This window comes from Barbus barbus (assembly GCF_936440315.1).
Source record: "Barbus barbus genome assembly, chromosome: 5".
In the NCBI taxonomy this organism is placed as follows: Eukaryota; Metazoa; Chordata; class Actinopteri; order Cypriniformes; family Cyprinidae; genus Barbus; species Barbus barbus.
In genome coordinates, this window is record NC_136733.1 from 5,702,241 (window position 1) to 5,716,056 (window position 13,816).

At 34.8% G+C, this 13,816-nt stretch overlaps 1 protein-coding gene across 1 annotated transcript; it reads right to left on the minus strand.

Annotated features, from left to right (window-relative positions):
* Window positions 1-1,152: 1,152 nt before the first annotated feature.
* ppm1f (protein phosphatase, Mg2+/Mn2+ dependent, 1F) lies at window positions 1,153-13,510 on the minus strand. Its single transcript, XM_079416892.1, has 8 exons — window positions 13,376-13,510; window positions 12,469-12,707; window positions 10,428-10,558; window positions 9,366-9,568; window positions 8,970-9,158; window positions 7,067-7,210; window positions 6,590-6,683; window positions 1,153-4,490 (listed from the first exon to the last, which is right to left on the minus strand). The coding sequence occupies exons 2-8, from the start codon at window positions 12,642-12,644 to the stop codon at window positions 4,159-4,161; spliced, it is 1,269 nt and encodes a 422-aa protein (XP_079273018.1). The 5' UTR covers window positions 12,645-12,707; window positions 13,376-13,510; the 3' UTR covers window positions 1,153-4,158.
* Window positions 13,511-13,816: the final 306 nt, after the last annotated feature.

The window sequence follows — 13,816 nt, forward strand, 5'->3', positions numbered from 1 at the left end:
TCATTCCTCCAGACGAGGAGGAGAACCTGTTGATAAATCGGGATTTTTGATGGGTAGGTCCTCTCGGTTTTACAACGGTTTTAGATAATGTTGTGAATCTGCTTATTAGGAAATTATAAACATATGTATCATGTTTGGGAGACTATTTGTAAGAGTTTAAACACTTATAAATGAGCTACACGGGTGACAGACAATTAGTTCTATGTGTAGTTAACCGTTACAAACAAAACATTTACAAGACAAAAATCACGTCTGGATTAGCCTTTGATTTGTGATCTTGTGTGAAATGTTAAATGTAAAAAATGGTGTAAGATATACAAACAATTTTCACTCAGAAAATGCTAGTAAATTTCACAAATAACGGCAAGTAACATTGAATTAAACGTGAGATTGTGAAGTAGGCTATAACAGACTGAAATGGCACGTTCTTTAAAAAATATTTTTATTTATTTACAGCTTCAAATATCATTTTTTTTATAGTGTAGCAGAACTGGTGTCATCTGAATCAGCAGGTTCTTTTGTTTATTTGTATATACAACGTCTTCTTAAAACGTGATATTAATATTAGGAAACCTAGAAATATTTGCTGTTTTATTTGTGATGGTTTCCTTCATGAACTTGCTGGAAAGGAAAAAACATCTGAAACCTTTAAAAGCTGGGCCAGTAAACCAGGCTGGTTTGTTTACCACCATCATCATCATCATCATCATCAGGATACTGAATGCATGTTTTTCATGAGAGTGTGTGACTCTAATATCAAGATATAAAACTTTTAAGTATCTACTTACTTGAATTGAATCTAGGGATAATTTCATGAAATAGGTATTGTTCTCAAACTATAGAAATGGGTTATTATAAGCAAATCAATTTTTCTATTCTTGGCCTGTAAGAGTTCAGTTTTGCTCTGCAGCCATTTTGTTGTAACTGTACAATCATGTGTGTACAATTTTTTACTTTGTGCAGCACATTTGCTTCAGGTGTGAAACACGTTGGAAATCAGTCGGACAAATCTTCTCATAGGAGAGTGTAAGAGTGAAAGGAGACCATGGTAAACTAAAATGCACAGTTGTGTGGTTTACCACACTAGAGACAGCTAAACTAACACTGTCAGCTGTGGCAACTAGTGCAGTAACAAATCCAGACACCAAACTTCTGTGAAAAGTACTTTATTCACATTATATCAGATTAAAGGCAAATGCTCGTGTCACTGGTTATAAATCCACAAAATGTTGCATAAAAAAACACTTTAAAATGGCAGGAAAATACCACAGAACAGCAATCACATTTAGCTTTTATGTTTATCAGACATTGACATAAACATTACAACATGCAAGAACATTTATGTAGAAGATTCACTGTAGTATTGTACACTCAGTGTGGAATTTGTATTATGTGATCCAGTATAAAGCCTTACTTGCACACAAGATCAGCAGGTAAATGATATGCAAAATTAGGTCTAAAGAGTCAGCTCATTTAGGTTTATCAGTTAAGTTGCCTGTACAAAGATGATTCTGAAAAGTACATAAAGATAAGGCACTTTATCGAGAGCTGATACACCCATGCGTTCCCATGATTTATGTCCACTTTTTAGTACAAACAGCAACAATTACAAAATGTCCTGTGAAAAAAAATACTGCAAAAGTGTATAAAAATGCACGCCAGCATAAAATCTAGTGATGCATAAGTTCAAGATCTTTCCTTTCTTAAGGATAAAAACACAGTAGTTCAGTGCTCGAACACTTTGCAAATCCAACTTTTAATACTAAGTACAATAAATGCATTAGAAGACACCGTCAAGAGCAAAACACATTCTGAATGAGCAGTCATTTGGCACTAATGTGAACGTAAACGAATAGTTCACCCAAAAATTAAAATTCTGTCATCAATTACTGATAGATATTCTGAAGAATATTTTAACTGTTTTTTGTCCATACAATAAAAGTCAGTGGGGTCCAGAAAACATTTTTCAAATATCTTCTTTTGTGTTTCATAGAAGAAAGTCACACTGGTTTCGAGTAACATGAAGGTGAGTAAATGTTAACAGCATTCACATTATGAGAAAAAATAAGACATTGGGCTTTTAAAATGGGGAAAGACCATAATTAACAACTGTGATGTCACAAAATTCCCATCATTGGCACATCCCATTTCCTAGTGAATTATATGAGATCATCGCTGATGATGTGCATTGATTTTTGGCTTTTAGACTCACCGGCAATTACAAAAATTACGTAATGCAGAATTAATATCCCATATCTAAAATGGATGAGCAATTTGCAATATTTGTCAATCTAGGGGAAATAACAGCATATTTATTATACAGTGGGATCCAAAAGTCTGAGACCACTAGTGAACATGCTTCTACATCATGAAGGGTCATACCCATCAAAAAAGATGTATTCAACATGGACTATAAGAAATGTTTCTTGAGCAGCAAATCAGCATATTAAGAGTGATTTCTGAAGGATCATGTGACACTGAAGACTGGAGTAATGATGCTGAAAATTCAGCTTTGATCACAGGAATAAATTACATTTTAAAATACATTCAAATAGAAGACAGATATTGAAGTTGTAAGTTCACAATATAACAATATGTATTTTAATCAAATAAATGCAGCAGTGGTGAGCATAAGAGACTCGTTTTAAAAACATTAAAAAATATTTCCAACCCCAAATGAATGTCTCAGACTTTAAGATGCCACTGTATTTTGTGGGAAGCTTTAAATATACTCAATTATATACATTATAAGGTACAAATCTGGACATATGCACTCTTTTATTCAAATATAGAATGCATTAGACTGATCCAATTGAGACATTTTCCCCATATAAACACCAAATCAACATCTCATCGCTCTGTCTTCACCTTCCTCGTTCAGTCTCCATTAGGTTGGCGATATTCTTGGCCTTATCACATTATAGTGACTGTGCTACTATATCAGCTACTCGTCACGAGGCTTTCAAAATATTGAGCGGCTGTAACGTGAGACGACTTGCAGCATGCAGGACGTGCAGTTTGCAAAGTCTGGCTATGATAATATAACACCAACACGCCAGTATTAACACTGATAATTGGGGGGAAAAGGCACTGTAACAAAACGAATAAGAAATATGCATAAATAAAGGTTTACTGTACATTTCGAAAAGCTGCAGCAACAGAGAGACGATCTTGGCAAAGTCAGACTCGTAAATACAGTTTTGGCACATGAAAGAGCGTGTTTACACAGTACAGTACAGCCATAAATACTTTTTTTGTCAAATAAATAACAGTCTTAAAAATACTAACCACCTACAACACTGGATTAGTACATCTGCTGACAGAGCTGAAGGCCTTATGGTCAGTTATTTCAGTATCGAAGCCAGTGTGGTCCGAAATGCGACGCAATACTGTATGTGTTAAGACTTTTCACATCGGTTTTCTCTCCACTGTAACAGTCGTATCAAATAAGGAGCGCAACCAACAAAATACACTCGGAAAAAATAATTGCATTTGCTTTACGTGCGTCTCTAAGGTATTACATTGCTAATGAGATATTAAAGATATAGTCCATCCAAAAATTGACATTCTGTCAATAATTCCTCTCCCTCAAGTTGTTTCAAACATGCATCTTGTTGTATTGAACACAACAGAAGATATTTTGAAGTATGTTGTTAACTAAACAGATTTGGTTCCCATTGACTTCCACTGCATTTTTTGTCTGTATAATGGACATCAATGGGAAACATTGTACATTCCAACAAAATCTCTTCTTTTAAGTTCCACAGAAGGCAAAAGTAATACAGGTTTGGAATGATATGAGGGTGATTGATGACAGAACTGTTATTTTTAGGTGAACTATCCCTTTAAGCACCAGTAAATGCAAATATAAGCTGGTAAAAACAAGGCAAATAGTTAAAAGATGGAAACATGTTGTTTAAAAATGAAGGCAAGTTCAAACGTAGCAACAAAGAGTTAATAATTGACCAGGGATCAGACATTCTTAGAAAAAATCTGAATGCATGACTGGACTCGTTTCAGATGACCTCAACAATCGCATATTCTTTTCAAACGCAACATCTCTTTAAAAATATCATTCCAGATGGTGAAAAGACCATCAGTAGCTATTGGTTCTCTGATTTGCTTCTATCATGGACAATTTCTTCCTATTAACCCCTTTCAGATCCCTGCAGCCGTAGCTACTCCAGGCTCTGTTCTGGAACTCGTCTCGTAGGTCAGAAGCTGCTGAGGATCCTTGAGGAACACCAAGAGAACTGTGATGTTATCACTGGATCCAGCAGCTTTAGCATGGGCCACCAGAGTCTGGGCCACATCGTCCCCCGAGCCTCCCGTCTCCCTCAGAGCCTCCAAGACCAGCCCCGGGACGTCCCCAGGCCGAACCACGTCAAAGAAGCCGTCACAAGCAAGCAGAATGTAATCTTCATGCCCATTCAGCTGGATCGAGGAGCAATCAGCTTCATTAGAGACGTACGGCTTCTGATCAAAATCACCTATTGAGGGTTAGAAAAAGATATTATATAAAATGTATTTTACTAACTTGCACTCAAAAAAATTGATAAATTTAGTCTATATATATAGAGAGAGAGAGAGAGAGAGAGGGTCAGAGAGAGAGAGAAACTATATTACCCATTAAAGACTAAATTCATACTTTTCATTTAATAATATTATTACTTATTAATAAATTTATACTTTTATTAAGCAATGATTAATTAAATTGATCAAAAATGAGAGTAAAGACATTTATACTGTTAAAAAAATATATTTTTCATATAAATGCTGTTTTATTTCACCTTTCTATACATAAAACATCCAGAAAAAAATAAGTTATGGTTTCCACAAAAAATATTAAGCGGCACAACTGTTTTCAACATTATTATTATCATAATTATTATTATTATGCTTCTTAAGCACTAAATCAATACATTTTACAATGCAATATAAAATATATCTCAATGATTTTCACTATATACCCTGATTTATGGATTTGCCCTGCATGACAGTATTTGTAGAAATATATGTATCTTATTAAAAATAAATCAGGACATATCTCACTACATGAACAAATAAATTGTTATTTCCACAAATTTAGCATCATAATAATCAGCAATATATACCTTAATATACTTTATTAACACAAGCAAGTAAGCTTCAGTGAAAAGTTTTTGAGAAATTATGCAAATGAATTGTTGAATCTGAGTTTCTGAACTAAGTCATGAACATAAATCAAACTGACTAAATCTTTGCCACTGAAGTTTATGTCAGAGATGCTATTATTAATATTCTCTTATTAATGAACAAATAAAAAGCATATAAAATTCAGTAAAATATTGACATTGCTGAATATTCAAATATCTTGACATTAACGTTTTTGCTCACCGGCCACTGTGGCTAGTGGTCTTCTAAATTTACTAGCCACTCAGCATTTTCACTGGCCACAATTTTGTTGTTGGGAAATTACATTTTATATGACTTAGTACTGCATACAAAAATGTATTTAAATTGATTTCCAGGACCATAACCATATTAAATGCATGCATCATCTTTCATATAGCACAAATGCATTTACACTGCATGCAAAATTATAACAGCATAAATAATGTTGTGAGCTCAGCGTTTTAAAATATATATATAAAAATGCAAATATAGGCTACTATGAAAGTAAACCGCCAGTAGGTGGCAGCAAGTGACTTAATTAATTAATGAGTCATTGAAGAATGCCTTCAAAGGATTCGTTCAGACAGCTGATTCATTCAAGAATGAAGCAAGTGCCTGTCCTTATGAATGGACCACTGAATCATTGACTCAAATGATTCAAAATTCAAAAACACAAATCATTCAGTAACGAAACACCGCTGTGTGTTGCTCAGACACGCACGACTGTTCTGCTGTGATGTTTGGAACTATTTTCATTAACCAAATGGAGCAAAACAGTCAACGTTGACAATATATCCTTCCAATAAATTCAAATTCAAATACTGAACTAAAATGTATATTAACTACTCGTGGTTTTCAGGGAACTTCCCTCTCTTGGTCGTGTCATGTTGCTTAACTAGGCTGTATGTTATAAATATAAAAACTAAGTTATATTTTTATGTTTCTTCTGTGTCCAGTTGTGTTCATTTGTTTTGATTCCTCCACAAGATTCTCGCACAGACAGGCTGCGTGAGGTGAGCCTCAACTGGCGCGACCTTGTTGTTACGGATTATCCATTATCAATCGCTGTTTACACCGAATGTAATAAAATCAGAACCATTCTCGCCGAAATTTCAGTGCAATTAGATGTTTTAATCAGATTAGTTGTCCGGTCGGGCAAGTAAAATTCTCTTCCTTTACTTGCCCCTTCAAAAAATCTACTTGTCCCAGACAAGCATTAATATCGAGCTCTGTTACTGTATATAAAATTCAACCCGCCAGAGTGGCTAGTGGGAGTGACTGTGTTACCCGCCACTGCTGAAATCTACCCGCATTTGGCAGGTTGCCGGGTGTTAATGTCAAGCCCTGATCTTCTGAATATTCAGTATATCACCCACCCACACTTGTAAATACTCAAGAATGTTTTTTTTTTTTTATTTGGTTGCAAGACATTCACCTATTGCTCTGGAAACAGCGTAGGTCCCATTTACCCGCCAACAACCCATGAAAGCGATGCATCCACCCAGATCCTCGATTCTTTTCTTCTCATCCTGCACAGAAACACAAGCACAAACATTCAAGATCCAGTCTGGAGCTTTCACAACAGCAAACCCCTATATTTAGCTAAATTCAAGGAATAATGATACGCATCATTGCATAGAGTAATAATGATTACATCATTATTACTCTATCACTTAAGTATTTATTTCGTAAATCATGTGCAGAAGTGCCTCTCTAAGGACCGTTCTGATGCTTTTGGCATTCAGTGGCTGTAGTAAGTATGCAGCAAACACTGCTAATATTGATGCTGCATGTGGTCAGCAGTCACTTCCTCTGTCTCACATTTCAGCTGCTCACAGAGAACAGACGAGCATCTGATACGCTCTTGTGGTTCTGTCTCTATTGGTCAGCAGTGGCTTGTAGTGTCTCATACCTCTCTCTCAGGTTTGTGTGGGTCCATTAGGGTCACTGGTTCTCTCTGTCGAACCAACACAGCTTGAGAGTCGCCCAGCCAGGAGACGATCAGGCGATCAGAGGTCAGTAGGACCGCCACACCAGTGCTGCCACTGCGCAGACGCTGAACAAGACCAAAACAAATGAAGGTTTAGTTTGCCATCCTGTGGTCACTACGAGTGTGTCACATTATTTGTTTAATAATTACGATTCTCATAACTGTAATTCAGTAATTGTTATACTATTTTATATTAAAACAATACTGTGAGAAAATGTATTTTTAAATCAGCATTAACTAAAGTCAGTGAAAGCAATATTACCACCATTTACAAAAACTAGGGCTGTCAGTTGATTCATTTAAATCTAATTACAATCAGTCAAATATTGTCCTATTACTTTCAAAATTAACTACACTAAATTAAATAATGAATTTAATAAAGAATTGTATCATCTAAAAAATATATTTAAAAAAAAATAAATAATAAATTCTAAATTCTATCAATTTACCAATATATATTTAAATATTTAATAACTTTATTACTATTATGTTTAAATTAACTGCACTAAATGAATTACATAATATATCTCCATTAATATATAATTAAATAATATATTTCCATTAAAGTGTAAGTAAAACAATTCATCAAATATAATGTCAAATACATAATGTCAAATAATATAGTACATAAATCACAAATCATTTTTTATTTGTGCTATCATGTTTAAAATTAATGGTACCAATCAAAATGATGAATTTAATTAAATGTAATAGATTTTAATCAAATAATTTTAATAGAATATTTTTATATTACAAAATAGTAAAATATTTTAACTAAATATTTCGACAAGGGGTGCTTAACTGTTATCTGTTATGTCAATAATTTCACAATGCAAAAAAAACAAAAATAATTGTTTTAAAAAATAATTTACCCGTTTATATTGAAAATACTGCCCCCATTTAATTTTACCATATAACCATACCTCATTAAATCTTTTCAAAAGTAAAAAAAAAAATCTAAATCATTACTTGTGTTATTGAGTGGTGTCAACTGGTCCATACAAACTGTCAGGTGCATGTCAATTATTGTCAGTAAAATGAATTCTTGCTAACGTGCACTGACAGTGCCAATGAAACAGAAAGTGCTTACTCATATCCGTACCTGTGGAGGCAGACAGAGACATGCAGCAAACCTGCACTGTTTTCTTACCATCTATTCAACCACAGGGGGAAACATGGACTATATTTATCTGTATTTATTACAGCGTAGGAACATTCAATCCACATAACGGTTGGATCTTAAGAAGTGGGAGAGGTGTGAAAACATTTCTTTCCATGGTGAATCTCCACAAAATGCACCAGCTTGACAAATAAGGGGAAATATATAACTCCTGAAACTGATTGTGCACAGTGTTTCACCGATAAAACAAAAAAACCTGTTTAAAGGAAAACAAGAGTACACTTTGAAGAAAGCCATTATAAATATCAGCTTGCTGTATTTGCTTGTTGATGCTTATTTTTGCTAGTGCATATTTAAAAGTGGTTTTGCAGTTTCATTTATGTGCTGCACATACAAATCTGAGATCACACTTAAAATCTGATATTTCTTTGTAAATTATTTGAAACAAGAAATCAAAAGTTATAGGATTTAAAAATATAAAATCTTAAAAATATGAAACATTATGATGTAAAATGAGAGGAAATATCTAAGATGTATTTAAGATATTTAAGCAAATCTGTGCTATTGAGCATGTTACAAAAATGTACAATTCAGGATTCAAACTGAGATGCTGATGGTATAGTTTGTAATGAAAAAATGTTTAAATTAAAAAACAAAAACATGCATTTTTACTAGTTGTCTCAGACTTTCACTGGTTGTTCTTACCTCTCTCTTAGCTTTGATTTTGAACATGTCATCTGTTTGTCTGAAGGTGCTTTTGAAGGCTGTGGCAGCATCACTTTTCAGCGCCTCCTGCTGGCTCAGGATGATATGCAGGTGAGTGGCAGTGTATGTGGCAGCGTCCACCCCTCCATGTCCATCAAACACAGCGTAGTACTCTCGATCTACACCATCCTGTAGAAAACAAACTGAAATCAGATTCATTCCTCAGAAGCAGTTATTCTGAAAAGTCAATAAAGACATCAAATAAAAACTGACCATTGAACTGAACGTACAATATTTAGTATATTATGTAATAGGGAAATATGCATATTCGGGAATGGGGTTGGTTAAATATGTGCCTATGCATCCCAACTACAGTGCAAGCAGTGGCGGCCTTACCTGCAGTCCCAGAAGCTGGTTAAACTCTTTCAGGATAATGTGACGGTCCTCCATCTTCCTGCGAGTGTTTCGAATGGCGTGAACGGAGCAGCTGTGTACACGTGATGAGGACGGCCCAGGACTGGGCAGTTGTTTCTGCCAGGCCAAACACACCTCTCTCAATTTATTAATAAAGAGGCGCTGCACTGGCTCAGACTGCAACACTGCAGAGTCACACAAACACACACTCATCATGATGCTAGAGTTTGAACAGAGGTTCATAGAAACCACCCATTTAGACTGAAATCACGTAAACAATCAATAAAACAAGCATGAACTGATACTTTTTCCCAGAAGAGATAAGTTGTCAAACAATGTAAAATCTGTAAAAATCTTCATGTACTACTTTTGTTTGAACTCTAGAGGGCAGCTATGCAACTCAGAGCATTAAATTGTCATTATAAATTCTTTATATTTATTCATTAACTTGAATAAAATAAACCTATTTGGCACATATTTAGATATAGTAAAGCAATTTTTGGGGAATTTTTTTAAAATTATTTTCTAACAACTTTATGTCAAGACCACAAGAGAAAAAAGATGCAAGGCCTCTGCAGAATTTGCAATTCAGTTTTCAGACATTAAGATTTTTTTTCATTTCTAATATATATATATATATATATATATATATATATATATATATATATATATATATATATATATATATATATATATATATATATATATATATATATATATTTTTTTTTTTTTTTTTTTCTTCTTAAATATATGCATGCATGTGTTTGGATTAATATATATACACATAAGAAATATACACATTATACACATATATAATGTAAACAAATACTTTTATTTCGGATGCGCTATATATATATATATATATATATACATACACACACACACATATGTATATATTTATATATAATATATTTCTCAGTTTCTCAGTATTGTATTTTGTATTGCTGTTCTCTTTATAATCTGACTATTATTTTTCCAACTTATTAACTTGTATTAAAAAGGAGATAAATTTAAATGTAGAACCAAATCAAGTGAATCACTCACAAACAACGTCCTGTTCATCCTCTGGTTGCTGTTCAGGATCTTTGGGGCAGTAGTGAGGTGAAAGGTCATCTTTAAGCAATTCAGTGACAGCAGCATTGCACATCTCTGCACCCAGCCAGGATGGGGCATTTCTAAAATAAATATCTCACATATATCAACAGTGCGACAACACACGCGCTCAAGTGAACTTGCACTATCGTCCAAAATCTGGGGTCGTAAGATTTTGTAATATTTTTGAAAGAAAATTCTTATGCTCACCAAGGCTGTATTTATTTTATCAAAAATACAGTACAACAGTAATATGAAATATTATTACAATTTAAAATAACTGTTTTCTTTAAATGTAATTTATTCCTGTGATGCAAAGCTGAATTTTCAGAATCATTCCTCCAGTCTTCAATGTCACAAGATCATTCAGATGTCATTCTAATATGCTGATTTGCTGCTCAAAAAACATGTCTCATTTCAAATAGAATTATTTTGTAATATTATAAATGATTTACTGTCACTTTTGATCAATTTAAAGCATCCTTGCTAAATAAAAGTATTAATTTCTTTAAAAAAAAAGAACTTACTGACCAAAAACTTTTGAATGGTAGTCTACATAGAGTATGTACAAAATATGTTGACTAGAAATTAAATCGATTTACTCCAATATGATTTCTCTTTAAATCCCACTCATGGATGATTCTCACACAGCGTGGTGTAAAAGCTTGCACTAGTGCTTTGCTCTGTTTTTAGATTAGATTTAGCACTTTGTCTGCTGGAGCAACAAGTGGCATATAACCTGACCACCCACTCATAACAACACGTCTATTTAAAAGAAGCATTTGGCTGCGTGAGATCTGATCTAATGACATAACAGCAAGATGTCGGAAATGACTCCCTTTTGTCCAACTTGACAAGAGCTGCGGTAACGTCAAGAACATCTGACCTGTATCAAGACACGAAAAGGGTTAAACCTGACAAATCTGCACTGTGCAGGCATTTGAATGCAGCACGGTTTCCAACAAAGAGGAAATGAAGTCTAAATGTCAGGAAGTGGGTATAACAATAGTGATTCCACAGACAGGAAGCCTGCCCTGAGAAATGCGTCAGGGGAGAGAGAGAAAAGGATACAGAAAGAGATAAAACAAAAACTCCATTGTAAATGTAAACTTTAAAACTTCTGCACCATCGCTTTCACTTAACGCTTGAATTGCCACTGATAGTACGCTGGGAAAAAAGCACCAAATCTCTTAATCAGTTCATGCATAGTGAAACGTGCTGACCTGGTGCAAATACTGTCAGGAAAACAGATCATGCCAGACAGAGAGCGAGAGAAAGCAAAAGAGAGAGAGACAGGAATGACAGGAATGAGAGAACGCTCCTCCTCTGGTTGAAGAGGACAGGAGTGTCGCAGCATTTCATTTTTTAAAAATGTACGAAGTAAATGGGCATGCAAACACAACTATAAAACTGCATCTATAGTTGAAGAGTATGTCATCCAACAGGAAACATAAACATAAATCATCCTCTCATCCACAAAAACATTGATCAGGGGTTTTCAAACTGCCAATCAGGGAACCCCCAGGGGCCAATAAGGGTCCATGAAAAAGCTTAAAGAAAAATAGTGTAAAAAAACCAACTCAAAATTTAATAAATAAAACACAAGACCCAACAGTGTTTTAAAAAAAAGGAAAAATAATACATAAATAAAACAGATCTAACTAAATACATAAAATATTTTTTAAATAATTAAACTAAAAATGGTTAAAATAACAATATAGTAATAAATAATAACAATAATAATAAAAAATGTAATAGTATTTTAATAATACATAACAGTACAGTAGTGAATAGAATTTCTTTCCAAATATTATTTTATACACATTTATAATATACGTTTCTCAATATAAGTTACTTCTTTATATATTAAAGCACATAGCTGTCTTTTAAATTATAGAATGAGGGTCCCTTACTCGAGGATGATCATATATGGGGGTCTGTGGCACCTGAAAGATTGAAAACCCCTGACCTACATGATATGCACACAACAAACCTGGCTGAGAGTAGTCGCAGGCCCAGATCCAGACTCTCTCCCTTCAGCTCCTGCATAGTGACTTTGCTGCTATATGGACTGACTGGAAGCGGGTCCTCTGTGCCGAGAGGGTTTGGAAACTCCTCCAGAAACCTATCGAGAAAATTCCCAGCGTCCCCTTGCTCCGTGCAACTCATTCTGAGTGTGGATTTGCAACCTTTTGTCCAAAGCAACCTCGGATGTAAACTTCAGGTATGAATCTACACACAAAAAACAAATGAATAAATAAAATAATAAACACAACTATCTTCACCAGAACCTGTCAGTGTTGTAAACGTAATAATCGGCAAATATGTTGCTAAGGTAACAGTACAGAACAGAGTAGAATATATAATATTTAAACATAATAAATTATTGATAAGTAAACTTTTCTGGGCGTTGTGTTCCATGCAAAACAGACTGAGAGAGTGTTGGCCAATCAGAACACTCGGAGGCGGCCCGCTGTCAACATCAACCAATGACGTGCGCTTGGGGCGGGGCTACCTGTTTGTCCCAACTATAACAGACGAGTTTTTTTTAAGTTTACGCTTTATGGTTATTTAAATGCAACGAAAGTAAAAATATGACTACTCATACACTCTTCCGATTTTTAGATGGCAAGTATGGTTAGTATACATACATAGTACACTAAACCTACAGACGTCTTTGCAAATTTCACTGAACTTCTTTCTAACCGCAGTGTATTGCATAAAGGAGACTTTGATTTAATGCATGACCAGGATTCATGGTGTAACTTCTGCATGACACCTTACGAGACTGTCGCCATTTGAAAGCGGCACAGCCGGGCCTTGAACTACATGTAGCAACTGATTAGTTTAATTAACATCATAAAAGAGAACACAGTCGTGCGTAAACGTGCAGTATATACCTTTGCGGATGGTTGGTGTTGCTTTATGCTCCGACACTCCCTTTTTTTCCTGATGAGTGCTGTTTGAAGTGCTCGTGCATGAGCGCACGCCCTTTCAGGCGCTACACAACAAAAGCCAGTCCATCTGCGGAAGTCGCTGTGACAGACAGGAAATACACACACAGCGATATACAACCGGTAAGGATGAACGTGAATAGATTTGTCAGAACGGGATGAAGACAATCCGTGTGGTTGTCAGATCGTTTTGTCTGTGTGGGCGGTGACAGACCGATCTTATGAATATTAATACATTCCTTTCAGCGTGCTAACCAATGAGCGCCCAGTCATTCACCCAAACTAATTAATATTCACAAGCCAAGGTTCTACTTCTTAATATGGAAATAAATGAGGCGGCGACTTTTGTAATAGTGACAAGGAAACATTTTTCATTATTTTTTCCAG

Excerpts from the sequence above, each read along its gene's own strand:
- ppm1f (XM_079416892.1), bottom strand. The coding sequence starts at position 12,644 with ATGAGTTGCACGGAGCAAGGGGACGCTGGGAATTTTCTCGATAGGTTT. Across the intron at positions 10,559-12,468 it reads CTGCGACTACTCTCAGCCAG|AAATGCCCCATCCTGGCTGG; the intron begins GTTTGTTGTGTG and ends TATTTATTTTAG. Across the intron at positions 9,159-9,365 it reads ACCAGCTTCTGGGACTGCAG|GATGGTGTAGATCGAGAGTA; the intron begins GTAAGGCCGCCA and ends TGTTTTCTACAG.